General features: G+C 33.9%; 1 protein-coding gene across 2 annotated transcripts; it reads right to left on the bottom strand.

The window, feature by feature from the left end:
• Nucleotides 1-3,528: 3,528 nt before the first annotated feature.
• LOC107914561 (regulatory-associated protein of TOR 1) lies at nt 3,529-14,726 on the bottom strand. 2 transcript variants are annotated; one of them, XM_041102172.1, is made up of 23 exons: nt 13,866-14,726; nt 13,094-13,196; nt 12,128-12,210; nt 11,889-12,047; nt 11,680-11,796; nt 11,426-11,583; nt 10,474-10,628; nt 10,231-10,375; nt 10,076-10,154; nt 9,809-9,910; nt 9,564-9,647; nt 9,359-9,469; nt 8,643-8,996; nt 8,353-8,545; nt 7,314-7,901; nt 6,851-7,174; nt 6,626-6,755; nt 5,934-6,058; nt 5,689-5,834; nt 5,492-5,593; nt 4,854-4,939; nt 4,348-4,432; nt 3,529-4,229 (listed from the first exon to the last, which is right to left on the bottom strand). In XM_041102172.1, the coding sequence occupies exons 1-23, from the start codon at nt 14,190-14,192 to the stop codon at nt 3,891-3,893; spliced, it is 4,095 nt and encodes a 1,364-aa protein (XP_040958106.1). In that variant the 5' UTR covers nt 14,193-14,726; the 3' UTR covers nt 3,529-3,890. The 2 variants fall into 2 exon arrangements, with proteins under 2 accessions (XP_040958106.1, XP_040958107.1); XM_041102173.1 differs by having other exon boundaries at nt 9,809-9,886.
• Between the last annotated feature and the right edge of the window lie 5,836 nt (nt 14,727-20,562).

Raw genomic sequence — 20,562 nt, 5'->3', positions numbered from 1 at the left:
TAGCTTAGTTTAATTAATAGTTTAATTTTAGTATATAGACAATTTTATTTGGACTTGCACTAATAACTTCTGACTCTATTAGATTAGTAATTTCTCATCTTGTAATTAACTTGATAAACATATTCCACTTGGAAATCTTTTGGGTTCGAACCTTGGGATACTCGAGTATCCTATTGACACTACAAATATTACAACTGACACTGTGCATTTGTAGTTAAACTCATTTTTTAAATTTTTTTATAAAATCGTTTGTTTTTCTACGCACAAGCGCGTGCGGGTCAAATGTCCAAAAAAGATGATGGAAAACTCTGTTCTCTTGGACCATTCAATCGGCATAATTTGTAGGTTTTATTTGTAGATTGATGATGGTACCTAACACTATTGCCACAAATTATTATATGATTTATCCCACCTGTTATACATCTTTTCCATAGCCTTCTGTTTTACAACTCATGTCTTGTAGTAAGACATAGTGTATTTGTACTGACTACAAATATTGACAATCAAAACTAGTACTGAAATCCTAGGACTCGCTTTCAACATAGGTAAGATAATGTTAGAGATCATCTTAGAATCCAATTTCGAGTGATCTTGTGACATACCTGCAACAACACAAGTATTTCAAAATAAGTAAGACAATGTCAGAGATTAGGTCAAAATCCAATTCCAGATGATCCTGTAACATACTTGCAACAACACAAGTATGTGGAGCGTTATATTTCTTAATTGTCTAGAACCCTGTCTTCTTTCTCACACATGCCATGATTTTCCATGGACATTTATTGACATGCATTGCGCACTTGGCCTCATATTTTTCTAGTCGAGATTTTGTAACATGGAAGCTGACTCCATACTTTAGGCTATACCGCTTCATTGCAACAACAAAAGCATCTTTGGAGGAAAACTTCATTCCAACTTGTAAATCACCGACATTTAATGAAGAACTTGCATGGTCTGGCCTTCTATGAGGAAGTTTTGAAATTCTAACCCACCTTCAGCATCAAGGTCAACATTAAGCATGTGGGGTGGAGGTGCATATGTCGTGAAATTCGAATGGGTTCCTGCTACATTTCTAAACTTGTAAACCACTCTCTTCTAGTTCAATAGGAACGACCTCTGGTTCAAAAAATAATGTAATTTCTGAACCATCCTACCCAGACTCTCGAATTGGATCATTATTGGTTTAAATCCCTCTTCGTTCTCAGCTTCCTCTTTGTTATCAACCCCATTTGCATGTCTAGGGTTGGATGTCCCTTCGCCAGTGCAGGTTGTAGGTAGTACATCATTCGTTCTTGTAAACCCTACATTAAAACCAAAACCACTTGCAGATTGCCCACCAATATAACTTGATGGCATATTCGTATAAGTGTTTCTAGCATAGAACATCGACGTTTAGAAGTTTAAATCAAAAGCACTCACAGAATTCTATGTCAAGGTGTCCAAGTTCGGGTTCTTAACTAACCCTAACTGTTGGCCAAATTGTATGCCAAAGTTGAAATCGAGGGTTGAAACCAATGAATGTCTTCCCATTGATGATTCTAGCAATTCCTGATAAGAGCTTTGTAACAATATTGTACCCCCACCGCATAACCATGTGGTTAGAGTATCTGTTTCTTGTTCCTAATACAAATTTATTGGAACTATTTTCGAACTCGGAACACCTTCCTCGCCATCAACAAGGTGGGCATATAACTCTAGTATAGCATTTCCACTAGAGCAATGTGAATCGAGCATCGCCTCGACCTCCATGTCGCCTTTGAGTTCAAATATATCATATCTAAAAGGATTCAATGACGCTAGATATATCTATTCCAAGCTCAAAATTCTTCTCCGGCTTGAAGTCGACACTTTCCTTCTAATTCTTAACCAAAGCTTGTGCAATTTTATGCTCCAGTTGAAAGTCAATTCTGTAGATTTGATTGATACAAAAATGGCCCCAATTTCGGTGTCACAAATTTGACCATCGTAATAAATAACGGCTCTAATTCGTCTACTCATCTTCAACCAGATAACGTGTTTCACATATTTAAAACCAAAACGTTATATAGAAAAATGAGTACACATTATCCAAATTCAAACAATGACACTTTAACTAATTTACTCTGTTGGGTCGAATTTTGAAAATCAAATTTTTAACATCAACAATCTTTTCCTAACGCAAATCTCCTTATGAAAGCAATATGCTTGAAATTTCAGTATGAAACCTCTACACAAAATGTCTTCATTTTATAGGAAATACTACTCCCGAATATCAAATATAACTTCAAAATATTGAAAAAGATTGGACAGGACAAGTCTAAAAAACTTTTTTAACAAGAAGCATTTTCCTGAAACGTCTACTTATCTGTAGGAGGTATTTTCTTCCCACACATTTTCAACCCTAACCCTAACAGGGAATCCAGTGATAAAATTTCAAAACCCAGGAATCCCGAGATAATTTTCAAACATCCCATCCTGGGAATCTCGGACAGTCATGGGCTCCCACATAATTTTTTTTAAAATTTTTCCCCTAGTTGCCTATATAAAGGGGGTTTGCTCCCTTTACTCCATCAGCTCCCTCACCCACCGTCCCTTAGAAAAAATATTTTTGTTTTAATTATTTTGTTGTTGATTGTTGAAATTTTGGGAGCGAAAGTTTATTTATGATGGAGTTTTAGGAAGAATTTGTGATAATTTTAAAGCATGTTTGAGTTCACAATGATACGGTGATACTCGAAGACCCACACATTACATTTACCGTGTATGGAGTGCACCATCACCTTAGAAGAAGACGCATTGCAACTTAGGCTCCCAGTTGACAATGGTCATACGGTCACAGGTTGAAGTATTAACTACGGCTCCCAATTGGCAACGGTTATGCATTCACGGGTTCGTGTTTCATACCACCAAAAGAGAATACTTTATAAACCCTACATATAAGTTTAAAATCATAATTATAGGGGGGAAAAGGGCTCACCAGTATAACTTATTTTTTTCTCCATCAAAGTAGTATCATTAACTTCATTGTCCTAAACCTGTTTCAAAGGTGAGAGCAAGAAGACTTTCAAGAGGGGTAACTGCAACAGTGAAGAAAAATTGAAATGCGACTCAAAGCTATAGCAATTGCTATTGTTTCCAAGAGGCATTTTCTCTCCAAAATTGACCTATTTCCCTAAATTTAAGAAAAGCCAACCTAATTTGCTAATTAAGTTTTAAAAACGACATTTTTCTCTAATTAACCTTAAAAAAAGATGTATATAAACTGGAAAAAAAATCATTTTTAGACAGGTTTTCCATCTTGTAGAACTTTCGATCCATTTCATATTTCTCACCGAACACATTACTATAAGTATTTCCATTATTTAAATTTCCAATCTATCAATTTTGTTTGAAGCAAAACCTCATCCGAATCGATGGTATGATACGGAAGCCACTCGAGCTAATCAAGTTGGACCCAAATCTAATCTTTGTGATAGATAAATTATTATAATGCAAAGTTCGTTGCTTTCATAAATTTGAAAAGATAAAAAAGAAAACGGGAGAAGAAAGAACAATGAACACACTGAAAAGGGTGAAATAATAATGGGAAAACTATTTACATGCACCTATAAGAACAAATTATTTGCCAAAGCCCCCCCATCCATGAAATATCTGCAGGATAGGATTCCTTTTTCCGAACATGTGTAAGACCATCTACACCGGAGGCTAATGAATATATATCCCACTATATATATAGCATTACAATCAGCAGATCCCCCCCCCCAATTTCCAGGAATACCCACAATGAAATGGTAAATGTGGCAGGCAACATTTACAGGTTATCTTCGATCCTGACTCCGTGCAATTTGTGCCGATGCCAGTTCTACCGTGCAATACCTCCCGAATTCATGAAATTGGGAAAGAATTTATATTCATCTTGTCTGAGAATTGTCATCAGCGTAGATAGAAACACACGCATCTGCAGCACCAGCAGCAAGCAATACTTGGTAGGGATGGAAGGTAAGGCAGCTCACAGAACCAATCTTCTGGGCCATGAAGGTATGTTGGTACCGAATGACGCCTAGTTGCTCGCCTTCCAGACTGAAGACTTTGATTAGCTGTTTTGCTGACCCACTGGCAATTATCGGGGCATGTCTATGAACAGCTAGAGCTGTAAGTGAGCCTCTGTGCACATCGATTGTAAGGTAAGCATCTCTTTGGTTTCTAATATCAAGAAACTGAATATCACCTGCCTGGGAAGCACTAACAATCTGAAAAACGGAGTGAAAATGTCAAGTTTTGTGTTGCCTTGATCAAAACATTGATGAAATGTTCAACGAGGAAAAAGGATGATGATGATGATGACATTTGAGCATATCCCGAGCTTACCTTTCCTTGATCAAGTCCAGGCTGAAAGCCAATACCCACAACTCTTTCAACTTGCTGGGTATGTGGTCTAGTTGCACAAACCAGCCTAACATTAAAATAACAATCTCAAGTCAGATGGAAAACACGGATGAGATCATGAGAGGGCAGAAAATAGTAGAATTGAGATGGGAGTTAAGCACCATGAAAGGGATCAAGTGTCCCAACTCCCAAAAGATTACGAGCAATATCAAATGAATAGTGCCGACTAATGGATGATTATAGAGATAAACTAATTGAAAAGTCTTTTACATCTATCAGTTGACAAAGGTAATTATAGGATGGGAAACTATGGCAGGTTTAAACAGGTAAGGTCACAGGAATCAATTTAATAACGAGGAAAGTTGAATTTAACTATAGGGCAATCCACATAGCAATTCAAAGCTCAAAGTCATATCACAAACAGATAAAAACTCAGAAAATTGCTGCTCATTATCTTCTAAAAGTGTAATTTATTATAGAGTGCTTACATGTCAGGTGCCCGGACGTCATAGAGTCTGACAGAACCATCCACAAAACCGGCTGCAAATTGACCAGCATGAACTTGAGAAGAAGCCTGTGACCATGGAGAAAACGAATCAACAAGGAAAATAGGTAACTTGTGATAAACTGCCGAAAGAATGAAAAAAAAAAACCGAAAGAACAGCAACAGTTAACACTCCATATGGCTGAGATGATAAGAGAAGAGCTAGATTCCTTAACGAAAATCACCCACTGCTTTAATTGTGTAGCAAGAATGGGATACAATCACCCATTCCTTATTAAAAAGCATGTCATGGACAAACTAAAATGAAATATAAACGAACAAACAAAAAAACAAAGAAACAGAACAGAACCTTCTTTACGCATCAAACTTAATTCAATATTCAGGAAAGCATCCATACTAATAAAACTTGAAAATATTTCCCAACATAGATGATACAACGCATCCAATTACAGCATGTTTCTTATTTGCCAGCTCAATGATGATATGCAGTAAAATTCCCTAAGTTGTACCTTCTACAAGATTAATTCTTTAAGTACCTATTGCCAACGGAATATATACAAGCATGCTCAATCTGATCGCTTCAATAAAAACATAACAAAAATGCAGCGACTGACGACTCACCAATGCTGAGACACTGCAATCTGAGGAGGATGGTATTGAATTAATAAGTTGCTCCTTATCCAGGTCCCAGATCATGACAGATGATATCTCTCCAGATGCATACTAGTATATGACATCATAGTGAAAAATATTAAATTAGGCATCAAATTATAAGCAAGGAAAACCTTTTAGTGGTGACATTTTAGACAAATACGTACAAGATATCCAGACTGCTGCTGCCAGTCCACAACAGTACTCAAACTCCGCACACCAGGTTTGTGACCTTGAATAGAAGAAAATGCAGTAACGAGTTTCTGTTTGCCCCTGACTGTATAATCTTTCCAAATCCGTATATTTCCATCACCTGCATCAGAACAGCCCTAAATCAACTTTACAAAAACAGAAAGAAAAAAAAACCCACCACCATGGAACATTGAAAAAGAAAAGGTGGAAAGTATATTACCTGAAGCAACAAGCAACAAGCTTTCATCAAGCTCATTCAAAAGACAAAGTTTAGAAATTCCCTTCTCTGGAAAATCATGATTATCAAAACCATTGAGAAGGGTGGCTTCCTCATAATTCCATACCCTGGAAAGAAAAACCAAACAATTAATATGGCAGCAAATAATTTACAGAAATAAGTTGTGAAAGTATCATTGAAAACAAAATATAGCAGGCAGTGCCAAACTCATCTTAACCCATTTCAGCAACATTGTCCTGTTTTTAGTAACAAAAGAAAAGACACTTACGGAAACAATTTATAATAACCTTTGACAAAGTGGAAAAAAACTAGTTTTTGACAGCATATTTGCAGGCAAGCATCAGTTCTTAAAAAACAGAAACTATTATCTTCTTTAGATGAATCACAACTGGCCACCTTGTTAATTTTAAAATTAAAAATAAAAATAGAAGGGGTGGGGGTGGGGCTGGGGCTGGGGTGGGGGGAGAAAAAACTATATTAAAAAGGTTCAAATATATGCATTTCAGGAGTATAACTTAAGACCCCATCATTGATTACAGCTCACCAATAGACGGATCATAGCCATTTAATACTACAAAAGAATATTTATTCTTAATAGTGTGTTATCTCAAATCAGTTAACATTCAAAACTGGAACAGCTTGCTTTAAGATCCATTAAAGCAGAAATGACATACCTGATCCGTTCACTCTCATCTGCCGCGATAACAATAGGAGAGAAAGGTTGCAGCAATGCTGTTCTTGTACCTGTCTCGAATCTTGTATCCCAACTAGCAATTTGACTATTATTGTTAAGTTTGCTAACAGCTAGAAAAGAAAATGAGATACCTATTAGTTACAAAGCTAAAACAGGCATGAGAATGGCATGAAAAGAACAAAAACAAATTAGTTAAAACACATACAGGAGTGCTGACATTTAGCAATACGCTCCAGTGCAAATCTCTCCCGCTCTTCTCTTATAGCCAATAGTTCTTCACTATCATCTGATGCAGTAAGAAGTGGCTTTGAGAAGTGGCCACAACTAAAATTATAGATAGTTGATTGTGGAAGTAAACTGCGCTCAGAAACCCCAGAAGAAGACCCTAGAAGTGGGTCAGCCAATCCGGAGTCCGGAGAATTCATCAGATGAGGCCTGAATTCTAAAGAGCAAACTCTACGCATTCCTGTCAAAAAATTTTGCCGAGGGGGGCTAACAGGAGGAGTTCTGAACGTTAAAGGCAGATGACCTGTCAACATTGTCCAAATTAAATCTTGTAACTTGCATGAACAAATAGAACAAAAATAGCATCATGTCAAGCAGGAAAAGAAGAGAACACAATGATTCAGATACTCATTATTAGGACTAACAGAGAACATAACAGCTACCTCCATTCATGTCAAACCATGAAGAAGAACGAGCTAACCCAGCAAAACTAGGAGTCGTTGAGGAAGTTGTAGGCTCACCAGGCCTAGCACTGCTGCTACCAGCAGACTTCACAGATTTTGTCACTTGTTCAATCCCAATAATTGAAAGAACCCGCCTGCCTAGAGTTGCTATGCGTGGAGAAGGGTCCTTAGCTAAAGTACACATAGCCGGTACACACTGTGAATACATTGCATTGTCCAAAGGTTTTGACCTTGAATGACGAATGACTCCATTACTAATACCATCATTCAAAATCCCAGAATCAGAATGTTGAGATGAATCATCAGATAAAGGAGATCCATGCATGACTCCAGCAGTAGCAAGAGGACTGCTGGTGGAAACCCTTCCATCCCGAACTACAGATGAGTTGTCATTTCCTACACGAATTAAAGGGCCTATCTGGGATGAAACTATATTCCCACTTCCTGTGCCATTTATATTAGCCAGCGAAGGCAATGAACTCAACAAGGAATTAGATTGAGGTTTCCAATATGCAGCAGCAATTGACTTGAGATGCTGCTTATGTCCAAAGGCAAACCTTGCTAGAGCTGCCAAGGCAAAGAAAGGAATCAACACTTGGTCACCAGCATAGTTAACAAACATGGCAATCTGTAGAACACACACTCACAATCCCCAACCAGGAATGAAAGCAATTCAAAGATGAATGTGTTTGCATAATAACATGCAAAACATTAGGTTCTAATAATGGTATCAGAAACTGATAGAACAATTTGTATAACAAGAGATTACTAGGAATACAATTGCAAGTTGCTCTAATGCTTTGCATATACTATCACAGAAATGATGCGGAGTTTGGAAAATATTACAGATAACTCAGGCATTTACAAGAGCTACTGAAACTTTTGACCATGTCTCAAATTGCCAAGTTTCTGCATATTCATTCAACTAAGTCGTGATAATGTTCAAAAACCAGGGTAAACACTATAAGCGACTCTCAATCTCAACACAAGAAACATGAATGAGATAACCACCACATACCTACAGCTACTTCTGCTCTGACAAGAGGGCTACCATCAGAAACAATATTCAGAAGGCTTTTAATAATAACAATAATCTCGGCTCTAGTCTTTTCATCATCATCACATTCTTCATCCCCTCCAACACCATCTCTGAATGAATCAAACCCAATGTCAAGCAAGGTAGCCAATGCAAAAACTGCAGAAGCCCTAACCTGAAATCAAAACCATTTAATGTTAAAAATGTCCGTTATACGCAAAATAGAGACTACCCATTTAGAACCAAAATATATAATTAGCAAGGAGATATACTTCAGGCTGCGGCTCAGAAAGAAGAGGAGCGCATATTGCAGGTGCATCTGCCTGCAAACCTATTATTTGAGCCTCAGTAAAATCCTCCCAGAGCTTCCCAAGACACAAGCAAAGCCACTGAAGGAACAAGGGTTCGGTTTGCACATCATTTTGCATGGAACTGTGAAGGTGCTTCAAGCACACGTGGATCAACCCTGCCTCAATACAGGCTTCCTGGCCCCGTCTATGCCCATCCACAATGACAGCTAGAACAAATGCAGCCATTGCTCGCTGTTCAGGATATGCTTCCACGCTATTAAGAAACCTAATGAAATAAACATGACCGCCATCTTTTACCAGATCAACCTGACATGACTGCAATACAAGATGATAGAATTTCAAAATTACTATAGTATATAGCGAAAGGAATATGCTATCATATACTGCTAATATAAGACATCAAATGGAATTCGTGAACTAGACCAATCTCTAAGCATCAGCAAACACAAACGACAGACTATCAAAAACATACTTATTTGGCTACCGACAAGAAGTGAAAACTAGAATTTTTCACTACAACGCACTTAATGACACCTAAATGTCAGTTTCTAAGTCAGGCACATAACTGCTACTTAAGTACTAGCACAAGTATATACGTTATACTGTATGCATAAGTAGCTATACAGAAAAAGCAATCAAATACTTATCCCAAAATTAAGAGTCATCTGTGATCACACCTTATCAAGGGCCAAAATTTTTGTCCATATGAAGACAAGGATTTGACGCAGTTCTGGTGTGGTTGTTTGCAACAGCTTCAGCACATAGGGGAATATTCCAACAGAAAGGGCCTAAAAGAAGGGAAACTACTATGTGAGTACACAACAACATGTAAGGAGAAACAACAAAGTGCACATAACAAAGAGTACATCCAAGAACAACTACCAGATCTACAGCCCATGGTCCCATATCAAGGAATCTTCCAAGAAGAACCAGTGCACGGAATCTATGGCATTGACTAAGTAAAACCTGAAATATCAATTATGAACTGGTCAGTCATTATAATAAAAACTTACATGACGGTAAATTTGTTTTAGCATATACCCAATTAAATTTAACAATCAACATAAATAAAGAAAGGCAACTAAAAACTGCACCCCACAGCTAAAAAGACCACCAAAATATAGCACCTGAAGAACGATAGGCAATTGCTCCGGTGGCTTTTTATGCTCAGATCCATGGTCAAGCCATACCTCAAAAGCTGTCAGCTGTTCAGTAAAAAAGAGACTTGGCTGAAAACAAAAGAAAAAACACACCGAGTAAGGGAACACAAGGAACTGAAAATAAGCACCTTCTCATCCTGCTACTATAAAATTCTTCAGGCTCCAGGAGCCATCAGGAAAATTCAGGGTAATAAATTCACATTAAGCAAAGGACTTTGAAAGAAAAACACACACCTGGAACTCCGCATTAGGATCCTCGACCAATGCTGGAAGCTGAGAAAGGCAAATTTCAGCAGCCATGTCCCATGCATCCCTAGAGTGCATAGAAGAAAATTTTAAGAAAACAACTGAGAAACAAATTGTAAAGTTATTGGAATCCCCTGTAGTACCACATATGGTGCTGATGAGTTGGTGGCAACATTGGGTAAGAAACTGGAGAACAATTTGCAGAGCGCATAATCCTCTCAGCAAGCAAAAAATTTCTGAACAAACTGGCAACTAGTAGATCCTGCCTAAACAATCTCCGGAAAAGCTCTGGGACACAAAAAGCAGAGTTGATAGAATAGATCAGAAGACAAAAACCACTATATGTAAGAAAGCACACAGCTGATCGATACACTCAAAAGAACTACCATGAGGGAGAACGTTCCAAGCAATTGTGTCTGTTACTGCAGTAAAAATCCAATTCAACTCCCCTAGAAGTGTTTTACGATCATTTTGGCGGCCAGGAATTTTATCTATAAGAGAACAGTCAAGAGACTCATGAAGCAACGAACGTGTGCAAAACCTGGAAGAGATGTCAACCATCAGAAGATTAGTAACCCCATTTTACACAAAATAACCAAACATATCAAAATTATAAAGGTGTAAGGTGAACATCACTGTTATAACAAATCCAGAAACAGCAAAAATTAAATAGAGAACCACGGTAAAGCTAACTCAAAAAGAAAACAGAAGGAAATATCTCTAGCCTAGTTACTTTATTAAATATTGCACCCTCAAACAGACAGGCATTTGATTAATTCCATCTGCTAGACATTGGTGAAATACTACTTTGACCTTACAAGAGCCATTAAGCAGCTCTTGGGAAACCGTATAGATCAAAGACATAGACAACAGTCAACATAACATTTTATACATAGCATCTCACACAATTTCTAATCTAAATAAATACCATCTTCTAGTGACAGTAACTACTCATTGAATTTTAAATTTCAAAAGGAAACAGAATGAAATGATTTGATGTGATGTGATGTGATGTGATACAGTTCATGAAATATTATAAATGTGAGAAACAAGCAAAAAAAAAAAAGGAAAAGTGGGAGAGAAACAGCTTTCATGAGCCTCAAAGATGCATTCTCATGATTTATCTAGAGTGTGGATACCAAGAAGGCCAATATTTCCCAAATAAAAACTACACATGATCCTAATTACAAGGCTTGAAGTTTTACCACCTTGATGTCATCTTGATAGGTTAGTAAGACAAGTCATGTCATGATTTATATACAGCATGGATACCAAAAAGGAGAACATTTCCCAAATGAAAAATACACGTCATCCTAAATATATGGCTAAAAGTTGTACCATCTCAATGCCATTTTGATAGGTGTAGTAAGACAAGAAGTAAACACATCAGCAGGAAATTCAGCACTTTGAGGAAGTGTCTCATGTGCTTCACATGCAGCCAGCAGAATGCAATCTCGTGCAGATCCAGGGTAACTAGAAGTGCCAGAGTCAAGAAGCTATCAACCAAATTCAATTCAAAAATCAAATCCAGCTAAAAAAGAGGAGAATAATATCAATTTTGATATAGCACAAAACAGAAGACAAGCAAATACCTCAATGAAGGCATTAACAATCATTCCAGCCGCAGAGCAATCAAAAACATAAATAGAAGGTGTTCTTAACCATGAATCAAGGTCACTGATAGGCAAGGGAATATACTGTGTATAACTCTGCAAAAGAAAATGACCAGGCTAAGCAGGAACATAATAGTGCAAACAAAAAGCAACAGGAACTGTTTCATAACAGTCAAACAAAATAACACCTTATTGAAAAGCCAGATTTCACCATTTGCAGTTGGCTTTGGAACACCATGTCCATTATAATGAAATAGAACTCTCTCTGACTTGGCATATCTACGACATGTATTACAAAGTTTCTTCACTTCATCCACTGTAGGATCAAGCTCAACCTTGCACCGTGCCTGGTTACATTCAATAAGGAGAATTAGATTATAAACTTGATAGAATAACCTGAAAGAAAGGTATGAGAAGGTTTCCACACCTTGGGCTGCCACCTCTCATATTGATCTCTCAAATTTTTCCCAATGGTTTCGAGAGCTTTTTGTGGTGCCATAGAAAAAGGATCTGCCAAATCAAAGAAATATAAATGTGGAAAACTGACTTCCCCAATTAAACAAAATAAATTGAATTAAAGTTTTTTCTTTATTGTACATAACTTGGTCAACAGGGAAAGGATATTGGAAGATAAAATATAATAGGAAAATTATTTATGTAATTGAAAGACTAGGATACCAAATTCCTGTTCTTCCTTCATGGCAACCAAGTAAAGCAAGGCTAATACATGCATTAGCATTATTGTAACTGCATGCTAAATACCATTTTACTGCAGCAATAATCCCAATTTTTTAATCCCCATACTCAATTGTTCTTATTTCAACTCCTATCCAATTTTCTGCTGGTTGTTTGGAACTGCTATACTTGCTTAAAGAAGGTACTCTTGCTGCTCCAAATATGTTTTCCTTTTGGAAAACCTCAAAGCATTTTTTTTTTTTTGAGAAAACCTTGAAGCTTTTAAAAATGTCAAATGAATCAAACTACTAATAGTTAGATAGTATTCCGATATTCACCCTAGGATGACTAGAGGTACTCCTTTTGTTCACAGCTGATACAAGATTATGCATAGAAGATGTAGTTGGAAGTATATCTTAATTAGGACTCTTGGAAGGGAATTTTATTAGTTCTCTTCTGACATCCCACTACAGAAATAATGACAACTTTATGGGGCAAAAAAGAGTAACAGCCAAGGGAAAACCAAATAGCCAATCTTAGAAAATTCATGCATGCTCAAAGAAGGCCACAAGAATTTAGCTCCTTTGCATGTTTGGGGGAGGCGGGGACTCTTATTAAAGATTTATTGAATAACAATAATCATGAGGATCAAAGCATTAAGAACCATTAAATGCAAACATGCAAAAACAAGAGGAGATATTTGACTCAGAAAACATACCAATCCAACACTCCATTCTTGCACAAGGAGATATCTTTATTACATCAGGTGGATCAACACTAATATTTAAACATAAAACTAGTGCTACACATCCTGTCTTCATCTGCATATAATGTTGAAAGTCAAGTGAATATGGTCAAGCATCCCATATCATGACAAGTTAAAAGGGAAATTTTATGGATTATTTGTAATATATATCAAGAGCAAACATCCTATTATCTAAGAATCATATTCAGTCACATAAAAGAAAATTGCTTACTGTTTACAAAGGATAGACTAGAATGGGAAAAACCTACAGCGCAGTACTTATTGTACAAAGTATCAAACTCCCTATTACTCTGAAGCTTTATTTAGAACTAAATCAGGAATAAAATGCCTGTCATTTCCCCCAGCTCATACTTCAAGAATTTCACTGAACCTAATAATTCCATAATGCTAGGCTAGCACGTCTGAGAACTCTCCTCCCTTCTAATTACTATGCAACGCACTAAAGCCATAATCACATGTTACCTTCATAGCCGAGGTGGCATGGATGGATTGATATTAGCAATAGAAATGTGACGCAAATATCATTCCTCGTAATCTAAACTTGAAGTAAAATTTTCCGTACTCTCCAATAGCAATAGAAAATTCTATTTACGTGCACAATACACTTATCTGACACAGCATCTAAATAAGTTACAATTTTTCTTCCTTGGCCTGTGATTAGATATAATCAATCTGATCAATGGAATAATTAAGGAACAAACGAGGCTGAAAGGAAAGGACTTACTCGATCCTTGGGTCGCCATTTGGAGACAAGGCCACTATCAGAGGGTCCAGTAGGAGTGGAAGCTTCAAACGCAGCATGCCGAAGCTCGCATAAGACAATAGTTTGAGGCAAGTAAGCCATAGTTGTAGGCACTGTGGCGGAGGATGCAACGGCATTGGCATAACTACTGGTGGATGCAGTATCAAAATCCCTCCTTTGAGAGGCCATGTCGGCAGAAGCAGCATCCTCAAGGTAGTCGCCATTGCTGCCGTTGCCGTCCATGACATGATTGGATACTGCCAACGACAATTGCGAAAACCGTGACGTCATCAGATCGCCCAATGCCATCCAAATCCCCCAACAAAATGAAACAAGAAACAAACAAAGCCCTCGGATGAAAATTTAATTAATAAGAAACAAAGAAAAATTCCACAACAAGAAAACCCTAGCCTCTCTTCTCGAAACTGATCGAGGAATGAAAGCAAGAAAGAACGAGAGAAGAAGAAGAAGAAGAAGAGGAGGAGGAGGAGGAGGAGGAAGAAGAGGAAGTGATTTAATCAACAAAGCCGCTGAACCAGCGGCGCATGGAGATTCGCCTGAGGAAAGAGAGAGAATCCAGCTCGGAAAGTTGTGCGAAGAAAAGATAAGCGAAAAGAGATCTCAAACCCTAGAACAAACCCTAGGTTACGGCAGCGACGATGGTGGTGGCGAATACAACACTGGCGGCACAAGAAAAATAAATTAAAAGAAAAATGGAAAGAGAGAGAGAAAGAAAGGAAGGGGGGTTTCAACTCAACTCTCTCAAATAAGGATTTTGTCTATGCATTCCAGTTTTTGTGCGTGCATTGCTGTATATTTAATTTTTGTGTACTCTTTCCTTCTTTTTCTTTTTTTATATTTCCAGTATTCTTTTATATGTACTAACCAAATATAGTAGTAGTTTTTTAATCAAACTCCATAATTTTTATAAATGTTTGAAATTAAATTTTTTATTTAAAAACATTAATATATTATTTAGAAAGTGACTTTAAAATTAGATTTAGGAGTGAGATGTTTAGGAAATCATGGTAATTTGTAGGTATCACTCAATTGGTCTAATCGAAATACACTAATTACATATTTCAATTATCATGGAAGTGTAAGAATTGAAATAATCATATGATAATTACAATCAAATCTAATTACGCTATGACTTTCCAGACACTTAAAAAATGATTTAACTTTAAAATTTATTTTTATACATGTTTGAGTTATAAACATATAATATGTATTAGTATTTGGGATTGTTATAGGCAAAATTTTCTAAAATTATAATGTAAATCCTAAAAAATATATTATAAAAATAATTTGTTATAACTTTATATTATTTAAATCCTAAAAATATTCTAAATTTACAACCAAAAAAGTATATTATAAAAAATACTTTGTGTTATAATATACTTATTTTAAAAAACTTACTAAAAAATACCTATTTATGAAAAGGTTATGTTGGGGATAAATTCGATTAAACAACGAAAATAGTAAAGTAACAAAAAAATTTAAAAGATTGAACACAAATATTTTATGGAGATAAAACTAAATCTCGAAACCCAAAATAATAACCCACACAAAATTCTCTAAAAGCTTGCAAAATTCTCTAAAAGCTTGTAAAAGCTAATACCTAAATGTGTAATGGGTTATCTTTCTAAGGTTGTAGAAAGCCTATTTATAGGCTAGTTTTGTAGGTCAAATAATATTAAAATAATCTACACTAATCAGAGTTCGAATAAAACAAATAATCAGAGTTTAACTGGGAGAAGAAAACCTAGAAAATTGCATGACATGTCATCATGTCGTGACGTGGAATTCGTGTCGTCGGGATGAGGTGGTGTCACGTCGTCGGGACGACAGTCTTCTTCTCATTGTAATGTCGGAAACTCTTCGAAACGAGGAGCTTCTCCTCGTTGTGACGTCACTCTCTGATTGTGTCTTAAATTGACCGAAATGCGAGGCATACTCCACAAGTTATGGTAAGAAAGTATGGACATAACGTATTCACATGTTCATACTATATATTATAAAAATAATAGTATACCTATTTATAAAAAAAAGTTATGGCAAAAAAATTCTATTCTTTATAAAAAGTATTTTGAAAGTTATTAAAACTTTACAAAATATATATTATAATTTTATATTATTTTAAACTTAATTTACTTTTTTTATACAACGTCTAGAACTATATAAAAATCCTCTCCAACTCTTAAATAGAAAGATAAACCCAAACGCGCTCGAACCCACATGCTAAGACTAAATCGGCTAATTTGCTTTAAAAAGGGGTTAAAACCTAGCATAAGTCTATCTCCAAATTAAGTTTATATAAGTTTTTATAATCAAAGCTACGGATTATTTACATTATGAACTCAAATATAATGTGTAGATGTTAGTTAAGCAAATACAAAAGGTTTTCTTTCACCATGTCATGTGGTATGATACTATTTGAGAGAATGGAAGCGAATGAAAGTATCAGAGACAACTCGTAAACTCTTTAATTTGAGACATTCAAAGTTTCGAATTGTAATTGAGAGGACATTTGTTATTCTAGAAAAAGATCTCTCATATTAATAACATTACCTCATTATAGCATAAAAAATAAGGTTGGATCATTATAACGTAATGCATAATTCATAACTTCATTCTTAGGTGGAAAATGAGATAATTCATATTTTAAAAAGTATATGAAAGAAAGTGATCTTGATAATGTTAATAGTTACAAATTCAAATTCAAATTCAGATGACGATAATGAGTATATGCTAATGTTAAAGAGAGAATAACACAACAAATATAAAATCTAGAGCAATTAGATAAAACTGATATAATGTTTATTTTTCTTGTTATTTTTATTAATACTCGTATTATTGACTAGTTTCTTGGACTAACATGTGACATATGGTGATTTGGTTTCAATTTTGTTACTTGTTTCTAATTTTTTTGTCGTATTAATATTTTTTATAGCAACCAATATTTAAAAAAAATACAAATCATATAACTATATAATTATAATTTGTACTACCAAACATGACAGAGAATTACGATTTAATTACAATTTGTTAACATTAGGGAATTGTATTTTTTTTATAATTACAAAAGAGTATAATTATTAACCTAATAATTACACTTTAATCCAATTACTCTGTATTGTCCAAACATACCCTAAAAAATTTATTACTTCATATTTTACAATAATTACTAATCCTCACAGCCCATGCTGCACATAATATTTTTAATTAGTTTTTAAAAAATATTATACGTTTAATTACTGTATTTAGTATAAAATAATATTCCTTATTCAAATTATTGAAAATAATTAAAATATATTAATTTATTCAACAATTCAAAATTATAATATAAAATTCTCAAATCATAATTAAAACATTTGTAGCATACTTCAATATACAATGTTGTTTTACTTCCATGTAATTAATACAAAAAAATTATTCAAAATAATAGTTAATCAACATATATGGATTATTTTGATAATTTAAATAAGTGCAAATAAAAAAGTTTCTAATCATTATTAAATTGTTGAAAAAACTATAAATATTATAAATATTACAGTTAAATTTTTTTACTATTCAATTTTCATTTTTTTCTTACAGTCAATAAAATGACCAGAATATATAATTAATATAAATATATTATATTATATTATATTATATTATATTATAAAAATGTTATTTATAAAATTTTATATAACAAATATAAAGTTAGTTATTATATAAATAATTAAAATTTAATATTTAAAACATTTTCCCTTTTTACTTTTTAATGGAAACATAAATATAAATAATTTGATATAAATTGGATTATTTATTATATAAATTCATTTAATAAATCAGAATTTTTATTTATAAGTGTGATAAATTTAATTTTTTGTACTTTTATTTAACCAATTACTTTAGTAAAATAATAAATGGTAAAGTTAGTCATAACATAAAAATACAAAGGTTATATTAGTCAGTTCAAAAGTTTTTTTCAAGCTAGTGCTTATATATATATATTATAGATAGATTATAGATAATTGTATTTAACCGACATTTTGATAGAATTATTAATAATTTTAATTTAAAAAAATTATTTAAATTAAAATTCATAGTGATAAATTTATTAAGAATTAAATATTAAAATGAAAATATAATAAATAACAATAAAAAATTGTAATGATAAAACTAGTAATAAAATGAATAATAATGAATACTTTGATAAATCCAAAAGGTTCTTTAATTTGATACTTACATATACTAGTTTTTAGTATCACATCTATTTTATGTGAATCTTATTTTAAAAACATTAAAATGATAATTTTATCTCTTGTTTTGCATTTTAAATATTACATTGTTAACCCTTAAATTGAAGGAAACTACACGATTTAGCATATTCAAACTCATATTCTCTTAATTGTTACAAACTTACAATAACTATAGTGTCAATTGAGTTACGGCTTAATCGACAAGTGTTAATTACATTTTAATTAATTGATGCATCCTAGTTTCCCTAATCTTACAATTGTTTGATAAATTGTCTTGACTATTAGAGAAAATAATTCATTTAAAGGATTATTATGTCGTTTATAAATAACTTGTCTTGATTGTCGGAGTAGAATTGACTTCAAAAATAAAGACATATATTTGATTGTTTGGGGTGACAATACATTGGAGTTTATCCAAGTTGAATTTATCTTAGAGCTATTTATGATTTCTTTAACTTATGACGTTTATGGTGTGACTTACATAAATTTTAAGCAAATGAATGACCATGTATGCATAACTTACGTGCTTTGATATATTGAAAACATGTGCTTTTATAGTTGGCTACATGACTTGGGCATGACATTGCTTCACTTATAATAGTAAAATCATAGCTTAATTAAAACAAATGATATCCTAACAATGACATTATATGGATTATGAAAATAGAACATGATCACAGTGGTTTGTTTGGGATGAATGACTAATTATTACTATTTGTAAGTAATGTTCATTTTTGTCGCGAAAGATATAATGGTGAATATGAGAAAAAAAATGATTAAATTATGTTTCTCATCATTTCTTTATTTTATTGTTAAGTAGAAACTCATTTTTGTTTACATATACATTTATTTTTATTTATTTGATTTAAAATTATAGTCTCATTATTTTACTTTAATAAATCATGGACAAAAAATCTTATAAATTTAATTTTTTCTTATGTTATAAATTTTACTTTAATCTTTTATAGTAGTGGTCCAAAAAAAAAAGATCATGTTAAAAGCATTACTATCACTTATGAAGAAATCATGCCTTCTAGAGATCCTCCCACTACAATGAGTTTACCTATGTTGCTTATCCTTGGCTAGTCTACTATTCGAAATAGAATCTAGACTCGTAATTGAAGGGTTTCCATTATTTCTTGAAAGTTTTGCAAGTCACAATCTACTATGAGGTTTAAAGTCATAATCTACTAGTCGACACCTTAATCGTTTAGTATTTCAAGTTATAAAATAAACCTCCTTTTGTGCCTTTTGGATAACTAACAAAAATTCACAATTCTATCAGTGAATCCAACTTCTTCGAATCTTTATCCAATACATGGGTTGGGTATCCCAAATTCTAAAGTGATTTAGACTTGGCATCTTGCCATGTTATAATTCTTATGGAGTCTTAGGCATGACATTAATTGGTACATTGTTCAGAATATAACAAGCTGTTTGCAATGCATATCCCCAAAAGGATATTAGTAGCTGTGAATAACTTAACATCGAATGACCTATGTCAAGCAAAATTCTATTCCTTCTCTCAACCAAGCTATTTTGCTGTGGAGTACCTGGTGCGGTTAAATAGTACAATATCTCATTCTTTATGAGGTATCATAAGAACTCATTCAAAAACTATTCCCCACCTTGGTCAGATTGAAGTGTCTCTATGCCTAATGATTTCTTTACTTCCGCACGAAATCTTGAAATTTATCAAAGGTTTCACTCTTGCAATGTATTAGGTACACATGCTCATATTTAGAATAATCATGTATAAAGTTTATGCAATAGTCATAACCATCTCTCGCATTAACGTTTATGGGATCACATGTTAGAAAAAATCCAATTTGAAAATGATTTTCTTGCACGACGAAAAATAAAATTTTTAAAAATTGATCCAGTTTGTGATATTTATAGCAATAAACCCTGGACCAAATTCGTACCTATGTTTTCAGATAGGTAGATCCTTGTCGTTCCTAGCTTTCAACCAAATGATCTTCTATACTATACTTGTACCACGAACTGCTTTGAGTGTGACTCGAACAAATTGAATCAAACACAAAACCATAAATATTTTTTTTTACTTTTAGTGGGAAAGTAAATCTCTCTTAAATAGAAAACGGTAGAATTGCAATTAATAGAAAATATAATTTATTCTTAAAATAAATTTCCACTACATTCTGCCAGAATAGCAATATTGAAAAATTCAGAGAAACTTGTGTTTTTCTCTTTCTGTTGGTGTGATTTGAAGCTTACCAGAGCCATCTATTTATAGGAAGAGTTGGTAAAATCCTATTTGAAGTGGTAAAATACAAATAATATTATTTTTATAGAAAAACTTTGTAACTCTCGGTTACCTAAATTGCCTCGGGCTTTTAGAAAAAAACTAGGATTCAATAGAATGGATTGAGAAATTTTTGGGCTCTGGTAGAAGATTACAAAGTTTAGAG

The sequence above is a fragment of the Gossypium hirsutum genome, chromosome D10, assembly GCF_007990345.1.
Source record: "Gossypium hirsutum isolate 1008001.06 chromosome D10, Gossypium_hirsutum_v2.1, whole genome shotgun sequence".
Classification (NCBI taxonomy): Eukaryota; Viridiplantae; Streptophyta; class Magnoliopsida; order Malvales; family Malvaceae; genus Gossypium; species Gossypium hirsutum.
Note: the sequence above shows the minus strand (reverse complement) of the source record. Positions and strands in the feature narration are given on the sequence as shown.

What these genes read in the sequence shown, in the direction of transcription:
- LOC107914561 (XM_041102172.1), bottom strand. Translation starts at nt 14,192, where the DNA reads ATGGCATTGGGCGATCTGATGACGTCACGGTTTTCGCAATTGTCGTTG. An exon ending in AATGGCGACCCAAGGATCGA is followed by an intron (nt 13,197 to 13,865) that starts GTAAGTCCTTTC and finishes CATTATATGCAG; the next exon opens with ATGAAGACAGGATGTGTAGC. An exon ending in AAATCTGGCTTTTCAATAAG is followed by an intron (nt 11,797 to 11,888) that starts GTGTTATTTTGT and finishes TTTCTTTTGCAG; the next exon opens with AGTTATACACAGTATATTCC.